At 40.6% G+C, this 18,926-nt stretch overlaps 3 protein-coding genes across 4 annotated transcripts; 1 reads left to right on the top strand and 2 right to left on the bottom strand.

Moving 5' to 3' along the window:
• Positions 1–170: 170 nt before the first annotated feature.
• slc24a1 (solute carrier family 24 member 1) lies at positions 171–6,011 on the bottom strand. Its single transcript, XM_078256081.1, has 8 exons — positions 4,854–6,011; positions 4,088–4,147; positions 3,681–3,789; positions 1,909–1,997; positions 1,447–1,710; positions 1,269–1,358; positions 693–859; positions 171–592 (listed from the first exon to the last, which is right to left on the bottom strand). The coding sequence occupies exons 1-8, from the start codon at positions 5,907–5,909 to the stop codon at positions 343–345; spliced, it is 2,085 nt and encodes a 694-aa protein (XP_078112207.1). The 5' UTR covers positions 5,910–6,011; the 3' UTR covers positions 171–342.
• Positions 6,012–7,149: 1,138 nt separating this feature from the next.
• Positions 7,150–13,190, top strand: ints14 (integrator complex subunit 14). 2 transcript variants are annotated; one of them, XM_078257054.1, is made up of 12 exons: positions 7,150–7,241; positions 7,577–7,863; positions 7,990–8,097; positions 8,266–8,421; positions 9,221–9,339; positions 9,435–9,577; positions 9,671–9,763; positions 10,195–10,339; positions 10,485–10,618; positions 10,823–10,941; positions 12,728–12,793; positions 12,880–13,190. In XM_078257054.1, exons 2-12 carry the CDS (start codon positions 7,642–7,644, stop codon positions 13,111–13,113), a joined length of 1,539 nt encoding a protein of 512 aa, XP_078113180.1. In that variant the 5' UTR covers positions 7,150–7,241; positions 7,577–7,641; the 3' UTR covers positions 13,114–13,190. The 2 variants fall into 2 exon arrangements, with proteins under 2 accessions (XP_078113180.1, XP_078113182.1); XM_078257056.1 differs by lacking the exon at positions 7,150–7,241 and having other exon boundaries at positions 7,248–7,863.
• A 1,155-nt stretch (positions 13,191–14,345) lies between these two features.
• hacd3 (3-hydroxyacyl-CoA dehydratase 3) lies at positions 14,346–18,914 on the bottom strand. The gene is made up of 11 exons (XM_078257057.1): positions 18,727–18,914; positions 17,945–17,987; positions 17,792–17,865; positions 17,519–17,683; positions 17,293–17,338; positions 17,002–17,112; positions 16,758–16,885; positions 16,542–16,654; positions 14,920–15,026; positions 14,706–14,837; positions 14,346–14,604 (listed from the first exon to the last, which is right to left on the bottom strand). The coding sequence occupies exons 1-11, from the start codon at positions 18,871–18,873 to the stop codon at positions 14,528–14,530; spliced, it is 1,143 nt and encodes a 380-aa protein (XP_078113183.1). The 5' UTR covers positions 18,874–18,914; the 3' UTR covers positions 14,346–14,527.
• Between the last annotated feature and the right edge of the window lie 12 nt (positions 18,915–18,926).

Genomic DNA, 18,926 nt, shown 5'->3' with positions numbered 1-18,926 from the left:
AGTTACATTCTGTAGATGCTGTATTGTAAACAGTGAAAAAATGTTAATACTCTTATTAGTGTTCATGCTTATACACTTAGCTACACTATTAGTCAATAGTTCGGCGTCTTTTTGTATTAAAAATGTATGTAAAAGCTTCCATTGTCATTCTAGAAAATGTAATGTGTATTGTTGCTGACATACTGGACACGTCACTGGCAGCAATGCAGAGCAACTAGCCTTCTGCACAGTTTCTACAGATATCCAGACCTATGCACATGATATCTGTACATGTATGTATAAAACAGTTGTGCTTCTGTTGTGAAGTGAAGAGAATGCCTGCTGTAGTTTCTGCTCACACATTCAGATAGAAACTGGGCAGATAATGATGCGATCCTCCAGCATCACGCTAAGCACCAGGAAAATAAAGTAGAGCAGGAACATTGTGGAACCCAGCAGCTTATTCATCTTCCACTTACAGGATGCAATGGAGATGATGGTAAAGAGGAGCATGATAAAGAGCAGCACGATGGTACAGAAGAGCCCGTTGCTGCTGACAGCCACTGGAGCAAAATCGTGGAAGGATGAGTACAGGAGCCATGGCACTGGAAGACTTAGAAACAAAGTGACACGGCGAGAAACAGAAATGTATCAACTGAGTGTTCATCAGCAATTCTTTTTCAATTGTAACATATCAGACTATTGGAGCTCACCCCACTGTGATGTCAAAGATGTTACTGCCCACTGAACTGGACACAGCCATGTCCCCCAGGCCTTTACGTGCCACTATCACACTGGTAATAAGGTCAGGGATGGATGTCCCTGCAGCCAGGATAGTCAGGCCCATAATCTCCTCTGAGATGCCGATGGTCTCACCCACCTACAAGGGGAAGTTCGATAAAAGCTAAATGAGAAATTACTCGGGGCGGCCTCTAGCTCACCCAGTAAGAGCGTTCGCCCCATGTTAGCTGAGTCCTGCAGCGGTGCGGGTTCGACTCTGACCTGCTGCCCTTTGCTGTGTGTCATCCCCCATCTCTCTACCCCTTTCTAGCCTGTCCACTGTCACTGTATAATAAAGGGAAAAGCCCCCAAAAAATAATCTTGAAAAAAGAAAAGCTAAATGGAAAATTACTTTTATGTTTTAGTCAACATGACTGACGCAGGACACAATCTTTAATCAAATTATTTAAATTTAATAAAATTCACAATGCTTTGTCCCTGTGTGCACAATCAGAAAACAAGGCAACACATTTCAAATTCCATGTCTAAATGTTACTACAGTAACTGACCTGATGGGCCCACCACACCATGAGGTAGGAGAAGATAGCAATCCACAGAATAGAGCCCAGGAAGGTGGCCGCAAAGAATTTTCTGGATTTCTGTTGTACAAAGTGATGTAATAGCAAAACACAGTGCTGAGGCATTTAAGATACCACAGCTGACCTCAAAGATGTGTCTGGTTCTTACCTTGTTGCGTACATCTGGAACTGTGAGCCACAGAGGGAAGATTATGGGTAGCAGGAAAAGGTAGGTGGCTTGTTTACGTGGTGTGTCTGGCCAATCTAAAGACAGAGGTTCATCTTCTTTCTCCTCTTCTTGTTTCTTCCCCTCATCTTCATCTTCCTCCTCATCATCATTTTCTTCTTCACTGGACTCATCGCTGTCTTCATTGCTGTCATCTTCATCACTGTCAGAGCTTCCTGACCCATTGTCTCCTGCTGGCAAATCCTCCTGAAGTGTTGGGGAAAGAAATCCTTATGGACAACAGTAGAAGCAGAGAATAAATAAAAGCAATAAAAGACGAAAAAAGGAGCAAAAAGCCTTAAGAGGCCTTTTGCCTAAAGTTGTAGCTCCGTACATTGACTTGATAGTTATCAAAGACTGATTTCTGGGCTTTATGATAACCACCAGGACATGGTTGGAGAGTACCTTATTGTCCTCTGGTTGATCCTTCTTCTCCGTTGCTGGGGCTGGGGCAGCCTCTGGCTCTTTGGTCGGCTCAGTTTTTCCTCCACCATCTGCGAAAGGAATCCCAAAAATAGTGTGCATTTCCCTGATGCCTTTTACTCATTCAGCTATCTGAAAATATTTTACTGGTCACCCACCTACATTAATTAGCAAAACTGCTGCTGCTGCTGATGATGCTAATGATGCTAAAGACATATTTTCCGAGTGGTTGGAATAAAGTTATCATATATTATTATGCTGATGGACAGACATGTAACATTTCTGTTGTCACAGAACCTGTGTGACTCACTCAGTTCGCATGCTAAAGCATTTTGGCTGTATGCTTTTTTGCAGTCCAGGTGATAAGCAGCTTTCCGACTCTGTTCATGAGCAGAATCTAAAAAACTGACTGAAAGACAGCTGATCAGTGACCGTTACATCCTTCCATGTTACCTTCAATTTTGTCTTGAGTTTTGCTCTCTGCCTCCGTCTAGCCACATTATTCAGTGTCTCAGCCTTATCCTTAAATTTCTCTAAGAACATCAAACAACCTTAGGAATTCTGTGATGAATTGCTCAGTTATGTGATAATAATTACAATAATCTCAGTTTCACTGTTATATGGAGGACAATCCCTATGCCTTACATGAGTTAGGCAAAGAGCAAAATACAGTATTAAAATCCTTACTGCAGCACAGAGCAATGTTATGAGAGGAAGAGAGAGCTTTTCAAAGGAATTGCACAAGACAGGATTTTGCTTTTGGCCAAAACCAGTACATGAATTCTACTGCTTATTTGTCATATTAGAAACAGCTCTGTTTTGTTCATTTGTTTCCAATGGACAAAAATGTATTTTTTGCTGTTCCTTTTGACCAAATGTCTCAGATTGAATACACTCACCTCAAGCAAGCATAATTTATAGCAGAGGTTGATATAAATAACCATGAACACAGTATCAAACCGTCAAACCGTCACATTGAAAGCATTTCAACTTTCTGTAAAGATGTTTTCCATTTTAAATGGGCTCATTGCATACACATTTATTTGAATACCAAAATCATCTTTGTGTCTTTTACTTCGTAAGCACATCATTATCTAGGTAAGTTAAGTAAGATATTTGTAATGTTGCTTTGAAGTGGGTTGATACAAGCTGATAGCTGTGATCCAGATTGCATAGGCTCATTCGAAAGCTGATTATTGTGCTGGAGTAGTGGAGTGTTTGCTGCCTGGAAGCCTTTCAGACGAGCAAACCAGGGGCCAGGGCCACAGGTACACAAACTAGGACATACATACTGTGGTCTTGGCTCAGGCAAAGAGAGAACAGGAAAATATGAACATTGCTGTGAGATGATCCTAGTGTGAACAGTGAACACCATAGCACGGTCTATTTTAAAGCTGCAGTAACCTTACTAACATATCAGAAAAACCTATTTGGGAAAACCAGAGCTTTAACCAAGCTGTGCAGGACCAGTCTGTTAAACAACATAGTTAGACCACAGCGATGTGTCCTAACAATCGTGTTTATTGTTCACTGTGGGCTTACACATACATCACTCCATAGACTAAGGTACAAATTGGGTTGCGTATTTATGTGCTTAGTATCAATCTGGACTTAGTACTGTCTTTATTTGGGACACTTTGCTAATCCATTTACTATGAGAAGGATGTAGTTCCTAGACACTCATTACAAAAACACTTTAAGAGGCAGACAATGATCAATTATTAGTGCAATCTGTGTGCTGATATGGTACTCACCCTCTCCTAGAGGATCTAATGTGTGGATCATAAGTTGGAAGATGGTGTTTCTCATGGTGCTGTTGTGCAAAGAAGCTGAGCTTCCCCCTCGCTGAAGGGATGGCTTTAACTGGGAAAAGAGATGAAGGTCAAAATAGCTACTCACTATAACAGACAGTGACAGATCAATGTTAAACAATCATACACTAGTGGAGGTCAGTATTTTTTCTTGAGAAATGCATTGACATGTGCCAGCACATAAAGGGAGGCTTGTTTACATGATGTTATGATGAACAGGACTGTAGAAAGGTTAATAAGATGTAGAATAACATGTAGATGAACAATGTGAGTGTCTATGAGGATGTTGCTTTCTATGTCTTTCTTTTTGCACTATATTGGTTGGTTATTTGATTTTTTTTTTTTTTTACCTTTAACCGACTCTTGTTCTCTGGAGCAGGATGGACATTATATTCAGCGTCCCCATTTGCCTGCATGCAACAATGTTTTTTTTTTACTGAAAATTGTTCATTGGTAAAGATAGAAAAAATTAATTTCATTTTGGTAGAGCTTAAATATCAGTATATACTGTATACTATAATATTATACATTGCTATTTCACACATTGCATACTCTGCAGGTCTTGTTAGGGTTACATGTCTGTAAGAGATGGAGCTGTGTGTCGTGTATAGGATTATAATTTTGCAAAATGATCCCTCACCCTGTTAAAATAAAACACTATGGTTTTAATATATATGATGTGATATAGCATTTTTAACATATTAAGTAATAAAAATATGTTTCTTATGAACACAGCTCTGGCAAATACCCGAAGTGAACACAAATACCATACCTTTATGTTGTGTAAATTAAGCCTTAATCACACTTACCAGGGTTAACCACAGTATATGTTGCTACAGTTTTTACAGAGCTGTAGCATTTATCTTCAATAACTGTATAAATTGTTCTTTAAAGCTCCATAGCTTAGTTCTCTACATACCACTGCCACAAATAAGTATGCTAATATGCTAGCATTGACAACTTTAGGCCAATGTCTGCAAACTGTTAGTAACTCTTTAGAGTTTAGTCCACATTTGAGAAAACACTCTGTGATATAAATTCCTAATTACAGACACATTATTGTATAAATTGAGGACATAAAAAATCTGATTTTAGACCAGAGTCATGTTCTGTCACAGGAGTGCTTACCTTTTCAGGGTTTTCCACAGCAATAATTCTGACAATGTTCTTGTTTTTGAGAAGTAGAGTCTTAAAGGTCCGCTCTATTTGCACATTGAACTTCATGAAAATTACATAGAGAGTGTAACAGGCCACCAGCATCATGCTCTCCCACCACATTATGACATTATCCAAGAAGAAGATGATGAGTAAGATTAGGCCAAGTATGTAGAAGGATACATCTCTGAAAAGTGGCCACCAGGTTAGATGTAGTACCTCCCGTGAAAACAAAGCACACATTCCAATCACAAACAAAATGTTGAAAACTGCTGAACCAACAATTGTGCCAATACCCACATTGCTGTGGGCGATGAAGACTCCTATCAAGGAGGTGAAAAGCTCAGGAGCAGAACCTCCAGCAGCCATAAAGGTGGCTCCTGCTACATCTTCAGAGATGGCTAACTTGTCTGTTATTACCCCCAGTGCAGGAACAAAGAACTCATCACACACAATTGCAAGTGAAATGAACATGTACATCATCCCAAAAATGTGGAGGATCACCCAGCCTTGTCTACGGTCTTCAATAGAAAAAAGATCTTCAGGGTATTCACCCTTTATATGTGGAGCTTCACCAGGAGAAGCTGGAGTGATGGTGGTCACAGAAGGAGCTGGTGTGGGCGTGGATGTCTCCAGTGGAGGCTCAGGGGCCACATAGATGCAATGCACAATAGTCCGGTTTGTAGTTGGTGATGGTGGAGATTCAGTGGGGGTGGATGCTTTAAAATCTGAAGTTGTATCCGAATGATTTACACCATGCATGCCTGGTGTTGTTTGATCTGTGGGCTCTAATTCATGTGTTGCAGTGAGAGGTTCCTCCAGCCCCTGAGTCTCTACTGTAGCCTCCTCAACCCCCCCTGTTGAACCTTCTCCAAAGTCCTCTCCAATCTGAGGCATTGGCAAAGGCTTGTACAGTCTGGCACTGATGGTCAGCTGGTAGAGGGTACAGAGAAGAACCCCAGAGAGGAGAAACAGGACCCGACTCAGCTGCAGTTGATTCCTTCTTGTACAATACATTTCCCTCCAAAGCGTTGTGATGCTACTGGCTATGGAGAATTAAGCTGCATAAATGGACTTTGGCAGAGGACAAGTCTAGCTCTCTCCCCAGCAGACCGTGGGGTGACAGGATCTAAAACTCCAGCTGCGTTATTCATGTCATCCTCAACTCTTCTTCCCTATTGTGAATGAAAAGAAGCATCAGAGACAAAATGACATTTAGACAGCAGGTGGCACAACAGTAGTATACATTTGAAAGTGTGTGAACTACTCAGACAATAGACCGACTCATTTAATAAATGTCTGTCAAAGCATTAGTGAGAAGCTCATTTAGAAGTTGTTATGACTAATTTCTTTGCACGTTGGTTGTTTCTCCAAAATAGAATGCATAAAATAAGTGACAGACAAAAAACAAAAGACAAATAAATAAATGCACATTGAGAGAAAAACTAAAATAGCCTAAATGTCATGTGGTAAGGGGTTAGGCTAATTTCCACATAAATCACAAAGAGAAGAAACAACACAACGCATTTTAAATACAAGTACAGACTTACCACAAAACCAATGTCTGCAAAGTCAGGGGTGCAAAAATCTCCAAAAGCAGATTTCCACAGCTGGTTATTGTGGCACAAAGAAATTGTTGCCAATGGCCACAGGGTTATGTAGGACACAGGACAAGTGTTTACAATGGATCAGCATAATACCTGAAGTCTTCTAAGAGGATTATGTGCATTGTCTCACTCTAACTTTATCATGAGCCTACCCTAATAATATTTAATTTAATGCAAAATAAAAGTGGTGATTTAGTCTAATGCTATTATGTTGCACAGCATAACATTATTTTATAAAGCCTGAGACTGACACTTGGAAATAACTGATCATACAACGAAACATAACAATTTGAACTGGAACGTTTTTGTGCCGACGTTTTCAGCACAGGAATATTAAATTACCCATTTAAAAATATGCATCACATAAATCTGCTTTCTCCCGGACGGATGTAGTGATGTAGAACACAAATACGTTTCGTTCTCATCGTTTTTATGCAAAACCATCCACGAGCTCTTTAGATGGATATCTACCATTTCTTACACATGAGTGCGCGCGGATTAACACTTCCTAGATCCAAACCAAAACTATAGCTTTAAATTTACAACGTGCGTAAGTCAATCAAATTCATGTTGAAATTATTAAATGGGCTGTTGATTTCTGTGTAGATGTTTTAGCACAAAAATACGAACGTTTCACATAGGAACTATTTATTCTAAAGTACACTGCTGTCACCCGGACGGAAGTAGTGGTGAACATTTACAACACAAACACGACGGATGGCGACGAGCGAAACGTTGAATGGCACGTAGTATATATTAAGTTTGTGTCATATTATGTATTTACTTTATAGTTTAACTTATGGATAGTTCAGTTGTCTTCTCACATGTGTTAAATAGTAACCAGAAGGTTTCTTCTGGCGTTACAGAAGGATAGCGTAGTATAGCCGAACAACTAACGTTAGCCAACATTAGCTAACGTTAGCAGTCCTCTGCTGTGACATTATTATTATTATTTTTTTTAGCTTTTAACGTCGTTAATGGTCGTTGTTTGTTTACATGCCGTCCAGGGGCAGAAATAAACTCCATGTGACGATAAGTTAGCTAGCTTCTTAATCTTGTTTATTTCTTTTCCTTCAGTGGGAGCACTTTGGATAATACTTTAAGTTCAGTGTATAATTGGGAATCTATATAAGCAGCAAGCCATGCCTACCGTGGTCTTAATGGACGTGTCTCTGTCCATGACACGGCCAGTGTCGCTGGATGGCAGCGAGGAGTTTCAGAGGAAGAACCTGGCTGTCCACGGACTAAATATGTTGTTTGAACACATGGCCTCAAACTACCGCATGGAGTTCACAGCACTGATGGCCTTTTCTTCCCTTTGGGAGCTCTTGGTGCCTTTCACCAGAGATTACAATGCATTACAGGTAAAAGTGCCTCATATGAGAAGTCAGTCTGAAAAATCATAGTACGTTTCACTCTCCTGACTCACTACCTGAGTTTGACTTCAGAGAAAACGAGTTTGGGATTATCTAATGTTTGTGTCTGTGCAGGAGGCTCTCGGCAACCTGGAAGACTATGACAAGACCTGTGTTGAATCAGCTCTTAATGGAGTTAGTAACGTGGTACAGCAGGAGTGGGGCAGTGCCTGTCCCTGTCAGGTAATTTGGCAGGTCCTTTATACAATATCATCACACCTCCTGAATTTATTATTGAATATATAAATCTGATGTGCAGTTAAATAATTTCCCCATAATGATCTTGACCATCTGTACCCATGTATTGTTACATAGGGTTATGTTTATGTACCTCCTTCCTTTATCCTGTAGGTGGTGCTGGTTACTGATGGATCTCTTGGTATTGGAAAGGGTTCGCTACGTCACTCATTACACACACTGAAGCATCGTGGGGATGACAAGAAGTTCCCACTCCCTTTCCCTTTCCCTACCAAACTGTTCATCATGTCTGTAGCCAATGCAGAGGAGGTACTGACTGAGTCAACAACTCATTTCTAGTTACCTGCATCTTGATCTGAACACAGTCAGTGTAAAACCATGGAGGGCATTTGATCAGATAACATACATCTAGAAGCAGCTGGTCATAAACAAGATCTAAGTTGATGGCTTCTCCTGGGCCTTATTATCTAAAATATTGTTGAAGAAATGAGGATGAGACAATCACAGTTTGACACCTTAACTTTTGAGCCAAGAGACTCAGAATTTAGAGATTCATAGTGATGAATAGTCATGACAATGACTGTGATATTACAGTGACTCCTAGAGACTTTAGTGGTTGTAGGCCATCTGTTTTACTGTTTAAATGCATTTTGGAGTTGTGCATGTATCCTTCCCTAAATTGGTATGTAAGTGATCTCCAGAGGACAGGTATGCCTGCACATCCTTTTACAGTTATTTCAGAGAGTTACTATGTCAATTGTAAGTAAGAATATGTGTGTCAACATGGGTTTTGCGTGTTCATTTACTAAAAGCAGTGATTTAAAGACCAAGCCAATATTTGACTTTGGCCGAAAATCTTTGATGGTTGTTTTTTTTGTTCCTCCACTATGTGGAGACATTTTTTTTTTAAAACTGTAACACAAACATATGAATACAACCTCAAAGGAGCCTTGAGCATTATGTTTTGTGTAATTTTTGTCAAGTAGCAACAGTTTTCTGTAGTGTACCTGGGAAACATCCATGTAAAATGTAATCCTATGGCAAGTTAGCGCTCGCAATAGATTTGCTAGATGCAACCAATGCAATCCCCTGTGTTGTGTAATTGCAGTTACAGATGACTGATGCCATGGACAACTTGGAGGAACTACTTCGTCTCAGCGGAGGGGATGGACAGATCTTCACTATGGAGGGTCCACTTTGCATGAAGAATGTACAAGCCATGTTTGGGTATGTCTCTTACTGAAGACATAATCCAGAAAGAATTGTACTTTCTCATGTTTTATATGTTAACTTAGGAGTCTTTGGCCATTGTATGTCTTTAGGAGGCTGATTGATCACGCGTACTCTCCCTTCCATGCTGTCCTGCACTGTGGGAACTTATCCTCAGACGTTCAGGTGTTTCCTCGGCCTGAGCCTATTGTGATGGATGAAGAGGTGGAGCCCATGCCCCGATCAGTCAATACAGGTACCCAGCTGGCTTCAGATTTCCTGATTTAGAGTTATAGTTAAACATTGTATTCTTCTTTAACACATCTTCATTCTATTATTTTTGTTTCAGATTTGGAAATTGTGGGCTTCATTGAAATTGCTGACATTTCCAGTCCTCCTGTTATTTCCAGACACTTGGTACTGCCTATTAATGTAAACAAAGGTTAGTGCTAAATGTTTTTGCTGTGTTGTTTTAAACTACAAAAACTAAACTGTAAAAAAAAAACTTAAAAAACAAATCCGCTGTATAGCTCATTTTCACAGAAAATATCCCGATTTTCTTTAAAGCAGATTGTTTAAAACTTCTGCATTGAATGTCCCCACACTTAAAAAGTTGTTCCCTGCTTCAAAAAAACATTGTTCACTATGCTTTACAGTCATCCATGTCCTTACAACAAGGACAGCTCAGATTGTGCCTCCAGTGATATACTGTAGATTAAAGAGAATCGAGCTGCTGACAATGCACCAGATAATTGTCACCTTTCAAAGTGAATTTGTTTTAACACTAAAACTGAAATCAATGAGCTCTCTGTATGCCACATGTCAGATTATGGTATTTTCAACATGTTTTTATGCATTTATATTTGATTTCAGAGGTGGATGAAGTTGGCACAGGTGCCACAGATGAGCTTGAGGAGGAACCTTCTGCCAGTCAAATGGCAGGAAAAAGTCCAAATTTCTGTGTACTTTTACATGGCAGCCTTAAAGTGGAGGGCATGGTGGCACTGGTCCAGCTGGGGTGAGGTGCCATAGAGCTGTTTATATTTAATGAACTTGAATTATGTTGTGTTCAGAATTTAGCATATTTAAATATTAAGACACTTGCAGAAACAAGTTAATACATTTCATGAAGAAATTGCCTAAACCTAGTTTGCTTTTTACAGGCCAGAGTGGTACGGCATGCTGTATTCCCAAGCAGACAGCAAGAAGAAATCAAACCTTATGATGTCTCTGTTTGAGCCTGGTCCAGACCCTCTGCCTTGGCTGGGCAAGATCACACATTTGGGACCGATATCAGGTAACCCTTCACCCTTCTGGTTTCTCTGCAGACACATTAAACAAGCAAACAGCAGGAAACCCTTGTACTATTTTTCCCTAAATATCAAAGGCCTCTCTGTATTTGTTCATAATCAAGCAGTTAATCATTTACACAGTTTTTATTTGGCCGGCTTTGATCGTGATACTGACCTCATTCTGATGTTTGACTTTCCTGGTATTTCAGAGGCTGCTGAAAATCCTTATGGAGAGGATGACAGTAAAAGTCCTTTCCCTCTGCAGCCCCCAGTCAAACGAAGCTATGCCCAGAATGTCACTGTGTGGATTAAGGCCAGTGGACTGCAGGTACAGTAAAATCACTATATAAAAGCACTGTTGGTGGTTGATTTCAGTTGGTAGGGGGTCTTAATTACACGGCGTCCTTTGTGCTTTGTGTTCCTCAAGTCCACATGCCATGGTACTTCTGAGAGACTGATTTCCTTTAAAGCCCCTGACACACTAACCCGATAATCAGCCGTCAGACCGTCTGGCGAGGTCGGTGACTCGAGTATGTTTGGTGTGTTCCGTGCCGTCATCTGTCGGAGGCAGACTGATCTCATGAAGTGGCGTATGTATGACACGCCAATTCATATGCCATGATTTGCGTGTTATAAAGACGCATACTCGCTATTTCGCGTGTTTATCAACACCGTTTGGCCTCCATTGACTTACGTTACGATGGCGTGTGAATTGATGCCGTATGAAAGGCCGAAAATACCCGTGAGGAGGTTGGTTGGGGGGTGCGGATGGGTAAAACACAGAACTTATACTCAGGAGAGCGGGGGCGCGTCCCGCGTGTGGCGTTTCCTTTGTGTCCCTCGTGTGATGTTTCCTTTCCACGTTTGTTCTTTTCCTAAACCCAACCCCGTTCTTCTTTTCCTAATCCAAACCGTTTTTTCTTTTCAACCCAACCCCCACACGCCACGTGGCTTTAGAAAGTCGTTGCAGACTGCAGTCAGCTGTATTCAATGTAAACATACACACAGACAGCTGAAAATGCATACAGATAACACGCCTCTTGGCTTTAAGAAAGTGGCATGTATGTTTACGCAAAGTCATGATATCATGTTGGCCTTCATTTTGGGAGACCTGACGCGCTCAGTCGGAAGACTGGCACTGCCGGCAGTCGGACTCAAATGACCAATCTGATTGGTGGAGTGCTAACCCGGAAATGACGAGCAGGATTAGCGTGACTAACGCCTCTCAAAATCTGACAAAAATCTTTTAAACTGACCTTTGTCGATCTGAAATGAAGACAGATTCAGCAACCGCATGGCCTATTTCTTGCTTAAAATGTTTTCAGAAACACGTTTCGGTGAACTATTTTAGTACAATATGAAATTGTATTCTGAACAAGCCACCATGACAGTCTGTCTTTGAATTTCCGGAGAAACCAGACCCACGTGACGCGTTCGTCCAATCAGCTGCCGTCGGCACCGCTTCGGTGTGTTCCGAGGCAGTCAGTCCGACTGCCTTTTCTGCCGAAGGTCGGCCGTCGGGTTGGTGTGTCACCGGCTTAATGCATCGCAGCTAGGACCTTTCACAATTCATAGTAATCTCAGTTTCAATTTAGAGATTCGACCGATTAACTGGCTACCAAACAAACTGAATATAACATGAATATAACATAAGATGTTATGTGCAGCGAAGTGATCGGGCTTATAGACAAGACCTCTTTGCAATGGAACTATCTCAATGAGTTTTGTTCATGTCAACATCCAACTTGTAAAAACCAAACAAATTTGGACGTATCAGATCAGCCAAAGTCCGTCGTTCAGTGTATAATTAAACCTAAATTGAATGGACGTGATGTTATATTGTAGATGCACAGTATTTTAACCCTGACCTGACCAACTCTACAACCGTTCTGATGACCTGAACACTTGCAAGTTGTCAACATGGGAATTTTTTTTACATCTCTACCATATGATGTGAACACAGCATGACTCATTAGTGAGATATACAACTATCCATATATTTAGTTTAAATAATAATATATATATATAATAATCTTGAATGGTTATTTCAATTATTTTTGAGGGTAATTTCTGGTCATCATTGTCTTTAAGTTTTTTATGCTATCATTCTACAGACTGATGTGCAGAAGATCCTGAGGAATGCAAGGAAATTGCCCGATAAAACTCAAACCTTCTACAAGGTAAATCCCGCTGAAAGTTGCTCTGAACTATGAGCTTGAACTATATTTTTCATAATTTGAATTGCTGTTTTGCATTTGAATTTCAGGAGCTGAACCGTCTTCGGAAGGCTGCGTTGGCTTTCGGTTTCTGGGAGCTCCTGAAGGGAATGGCCGATCTGCTGGAGAGAGAGTGCACCCTGCTGCCAGACTCGGCCCATCCGGATGCTGCTTTCCAGCTCTCCCACGCTGCACAGCAACTCAAACTGGCCAGCACTGGTGACTCCCAGTATGCTGCTTTTGATCACAACATTGCTCCCATGCACACTGACTTCTCCAGCTGAGCCACGTCTGAATTAGTAAAACTGGACTAAAATGTAGCAGCCTATGTGGACCAACGTTGACACAGCACCTGTGTGTGTGTGTGTGTGTGCGCTTAATGTTGTCAGAAAAAAGGTTTTGGCTTCAAGAACCTAAATCAGTCAGATTGATAACTTACACTCCCTTGACACTGCCTAAACATGGCAAAACGTACATAATGAGGGGTTTGTAAAATGTTAGCGTGTACATATATATTTTTTTTTTTACATGTTCCTTTGTAGGACTTTTTCACAAATTGAGCAGATTTCAATTTGTATTCAGTATCCAATAACATTTACAGGAAACCTGTTTTGTGGCTGTCAAAATTTGAAATAGCTGAGCAAAGAATACAAACTCTACGTAGCAGGTAATTATAGAGCAGAAAGGACACAAAATGATATCCATATTTTAGCAGTCACAAGTGTAAGTTTCCCTGAGGTTTGTGGGACGGTTCAGAAATCTGGAATGATAACAAATACAGTATTTTGAGAACGTTGTCGCTTTCTTCATTCCGACCTAAATCGCATCATCTCAAATGACAACAGTAGCAAGACCACTGTGTTAAAAAAAATCTCAACCAGCATTAAAAGGAAAAAGAAACCACACAGGATATCAAATTCTATGGCTTATTATAGCTCTTCACCCCTCTACAAAATACTTAGAATTTACATCTTAAGAGAAATCAATCACCAGTAAATGAGACATCAATGTAATGACGAAATATTGCATCATCTGTAGGCTGTCCATTTTGACCACAGATGTACGGTGGCCCTGAAGTGCAAATCACAACAGCAAATAGAAAAACGCAACGGCAAATAGGAAAACACAACGGCAAATAGGAAAACAGAACGGCAAATATGAAAACACGACAACAAATAGGAAAACAAAACGGCATTAACTTCTACCGGAAAAGGTAGGGCCTATCTAGCAGAGGACGGAGCCTCCTGAAAGGACAGACGGACTGTCTCTCTGTTAAAAGTAGGCGCTTTTCCATGTTTTTCACCTCTCCTTCCTGTTAAAAGACAGACAGTCTGTCTGTCAAATCAGGAGGGTCCTCTGCTAGATAGGCCCTACCTTTTCCGGTAGAAGTTAATGCTGTCGTGTTTTATGATTTGTTGAAGTGTTTTCCTGTTTGCTGTCGTGTTTTCCTGTTTGCCGTTGTGTTTTATGATTTGTTGAAGTGTTTTATGATTTGCTGTTGCGTTTTTCTATTTACTGTTGTGATTTGCACTTCAGGGCCACCGTACAGATGTAATTATTTCAGTGAGAGCAAACAGGCTGTGGAAAAACTTTATAAGAAAAACTAGAATTAATTTGACAGGAGCATGGTCCATGATCATTTAAAACATTTCATCCAGAAATAAGCAGGCAGCAAAGGTGTCTGAGGAATATTTTTTCTCAATTTGCTTTCCTCTTCTTGGTACAGAAACGCCTCTTCCTTTGCTTGTAAAGATGACGAAAGTTGATAAAAAGTCCTAAAAAGGGGGTGGGAAACCAAAAAATTAAGATCAGAACCAAAATGCTGACATTAGAACAGATTTGCTCAAAGATATATATGGTTAATGTTTTATCTTACCCAGAAACATGAGTACAAGATAGATGTGAAGGACATAAGAGAAGCTGATGGAGGTACCGACCGCTTTCGGCAGAGGAATGCTTAAGAGTTTGGTCTCGTCAAAGCTGGGAATGGATTGTATCACAGCAACAGCTACATGGGATTGGGAGATACATTGAAACTTTTATGTGTAGAAGAATTATTTTTTAATTCTGAGAGATGTAAACAAGCTCACCTTCAGCTATAACACCTAATGGGTACAGTGGTATCCAGATTGTGTACCGCAGCCAAGTGAGAGTTTTCCACTCTGTATTTAAACAGCCCAGCATGTAAAATGGATACCTGAAATTGGAGCATCATGTTAGTTTTAGGGCGGAAATGAGATGTGTTGCTAATAAACTGACACATCAACAACAGTCCATCTTCATAACAATGTAGCCTAAATGACCTGCTGTTATGCTGATTCTTGTAACACCAACTGGTACCCCAAACCTTCGTCAGTCAGGTTGAGTCTGTGATGCTGCTGCTGCTCGGAGTAGAGTTGCATTTTTGCATCATTGTATCCTTTTACTGAGTGTGCTTGTTGTGTCAACAGTTAATGCCACATATGCCATACTGCAACCGTTTTAACCATTTGTTCTGGGCGTGCAACTAACAAATATTTTCAATATCAATCTGCTTATTATTTAGTTGATTGTGTGATTTATAAAACATAAAAAAACTGTAGCGAACAAGGTGACATCATTAAACATCTTGTTTTGTCTGACCAACAGTCCAAACCCCAACATATTTAATTTACTATAATTTAAAGCTATAGTGTGCAACTATTTTATATTAATGAACGTCCGTTTCATTGAAGCCATTGCCAAATGAGTTACTACAAAGCTAATTAAGCCTATCCGCTCCACACAACTCTCTATTTCTCAGTATGGCTACGTCTACAAAATGGTGTAGTCTGGCGACATTCGCACGCAAAAGCTCGAGTGATGCGTGTTACGTCACCGCTGAGAAAGGACAAGAGCAGCGTTCAACTTTGGAGACGAAGAGGACATAAACATTACTACATAATTCCCTATTCTGAAGAGTCCATGTTTTTTTTTTTATCCCGTGTCGTCCTTGATTTGATGGGTTAACTAGCAACTGCGTGGAGGAGGAGTGGGGGGTGGTGCGCGATCGCTGAAGGCTTGCGTTGTGTGGATGGGCCGACAGCGTTGAGGTCATTACTCAGAATTCCTCATGGGGGCGACAGACACTACACACTATCTTTAAAAGGTGCTCTAAGCGATGTTGGGTGACGTCACTTCTTGTTGACGTTCGGAGTATTGTCAAACAAAACGGAGGCTATCTCGCCCCTCCCTCCTCCTCATCCCTTCCCTTCCCTTCTGCGCACTAAGCCGACCCTCAAATCCTTCTTCACGGCTATTGGCTGCAACACTTATGTTTCGTGGTGCAGGTTGGCGCAGTTTGTTTTTGTTGCCGTTTGTGGAGCCTGGGCTGTCTACAGAGACTGCGTTTTTTTACAGTGTGTTCAGGGGACAGGCAGCTAGCGGCTAGTGAGGAGATGTTTGCTGTATGTGACATCGCTTAGAGCACCTTTAAGTCCAAGAAAAGCAAAAAATTCTCATGTGCGAACCTGGAACCATCAAATGTTTGGCATTTATTTTGGTGTATTTACAATATTGTTTACATTTCTATATCTCAGTAAATGTTTATGTTCATTAAGAGAACTTTTGGTGTAATATATTGGCTTTACACAGAAGATTGTGCTGAGACTGACTGAAAATAATCATCAGACTTTACTAAGCCCAATTACACAACTGTTCACCATGAACAATGGCAAGGCAGATGCATGCTTACCTAAAAATCTCAATGGTGCTCCACAGATAGAAAACGAAGAACACAACTGGCTGGTTACGCATTTCTTCCAAACTACCAAAAATTATGAAGAGGATAAAATTCCTTCCAACCACCTAGTAAAAGAAAAACACCCACAAACATTTGTATTTACACTTGAAATGTAATAGCAGTCTGTTACAAGAAGCCCTGCACATCAAACAAATGAGCATCACATACCTGTATAAAAGTTAGAATAACACCTGTCTGGACTACACCGAAAGCAGCATTGAGGACCTCTACTGCTGCCAGGATCTGGCAGAAGAACATCACATCTGATATGGTGTGAAATGTGTCGTAGAGAGAATCTGAAAGGAGAGTAGTGTTATAAATGATACGTCTTGCCAGATTTTTGAGAAGAAATTGATGGAAGAAGGAAAAACAATGGAAAAGTTAAAGCCACAGCAGTCTTATATTTCCTTACCTTGGCCAAAGATAAAGAGCCGCACGGTCATGTTGACAAAGATCCATGAAAAACCAAGAAACTGCACCAGGTTATATACAAACAAAAATCCTGTTTTCAGGCTGACAAAACCTGAAACATTTAAGGAAAAGGAAAACATTGAGGCATCTGATGACAACTTGCTTAAATTAAGAAATGACAACTACCACCAAAAAAAACTATTGAAAGCACTGAACTAAATTGTATAAATAAATTAATTGTAGAAATAGTCTTTAGAGAAACAGACATGCATCTAGGGAGATTTGTATTCACCTTCCTCTTTATGCCTTGATGCCTTCAGCATGTTCCTTTTCTCCTCCTTTTCAAAATGAAAAGATAAAATATATAATATACAAGTGTTTCATATTTGCCTTTTATATCAATAGTACAATCTTAATCAGTTGGACATTTTGCAATTTAGAGTATGTTATTTAATACACCTGTCAAATAAACAGGGTAGCATGGTGAAAATGTCCCTCTGATGTAAAACATTTGAAACCTTTTCCCGGATCTCCATCTCAGCATCTGACTCGTCCAGCCAACGGTCAAAGTCTGGTGCCAGGAAGACTGGTTTGCGCTCCTGTAGCGTCAGTCTTTTCCACCAGCCTCGCTGCTCTTTCTGCACTGTAATATTCACCTGACGCTGCGTGGACTTGTGGCTCACCTGGACACAGGCTCATTTAATGAGCACACTTGGCAAAACTAGAAGGCGAAAGTAAGTAAAGAAAGGAGCAGTAGATCTAGGACTGATTTAAATGGATATATGGCCTACCTCTGACTTTACTGGTAAAAGAAACTCCAAGCTGAACTCATATTCATTTTGTCCTTTTGCACCATGGCCCTGGGCTGCACAGAAAATACCACAAAAAATGTCACAAATAATGAACTTATTAACATTTTCATTGACAAATAAAAGGTATGTCACCTCTAAACTGAAGCACGTTGTCATTCACATTGACATCAATATTCTGCAAAAGAAAAAAGAGAGGCAGATGATGAACTTATACTTCCTCCTACATAGTTAAGAATTCTTATTTACAACCTGTGCTCAATAATGCTAAACTGAGTTTGAAACATGAATTTCAAAACTCCGCACCAAAATGATTTATTTTTATTGGCTGCCTGCACGTGCACTTTCCCTGGCCTCATGGCTGCAACTTGCTCTCTCTTTATCTACTCTATAACATAAAAAAGGGACAAAAAGATTGTATTTTTTTGTAATTAACCTTTAAGTATTTCAACCCCAGACTGTGGTGTCCCTCAACTGTGATGGCAGACCGTTGTCTCATAGGGGCTTTTATTTTGGAGACGAGGGAAACTTTCGGAACGTTTTGGAAGCAGGTCGCAGGCAGAGTGCCCCGGACCAACGGGAGCTGGCTGCAGGACGACTCAATCACCATGAACAGTTTTTAATGTTCTATCAGACTATAAATACTCGAGAGTGCTCTTGAGACTTTGCTCTAATTTTCGGGACAGTTAGGGCAGGATCAACTGCTTGGATTTCGGGACTGTCCCGAATTTTTCGGGACGTCTGGTCAAAGTGCAACTGTGGTGTGGAATGAACCTTTCATTTGGTTAAGTCAAAGGCATAAAATAGTGCAGGAGCCGGCCAGAAAGCAATTTCCTTAAAAAAAAAAAAGGGTGCAGGCAGTGTGTTAACGTTACCCCAGCAGGTCCTGTCCGATAGATTATTCTCTGTTAGCTCACCTGGGCGTCTGTCAGCTCCACTCGCAGGTAAACATCTTCATGGCGTTGAGCCCAGTAAACGAGAGGTGTGAATGGCATTGTTTCGGTTTTTTTGTAGAGCTTTGATTCAAAAATATCAGGCTGGACGAACAATGAAGGAAGTTTCATGCCAGCCGTCACGGGAAGCAAATACCCAGAATATTCTGCGAACGCGCGCGCTC

This window comes from Sander vitreus, chromosome 8, assembly GCF_031162955.1.
Source record: "Sander vitreus isolate 19-12246 chromosome 8, sanVit1, whole genome shotgun sequence".
NCBI classification, from domain to species: domain Eukaryota; kingdom Metazoa; phylum Chordata; class Actinopteri; order Perciformes; family Percidae; genus Sander; species Sander vitreus.
This window is presented reverse-complemented; position numbering and strand designations above follow the sequence as displayed.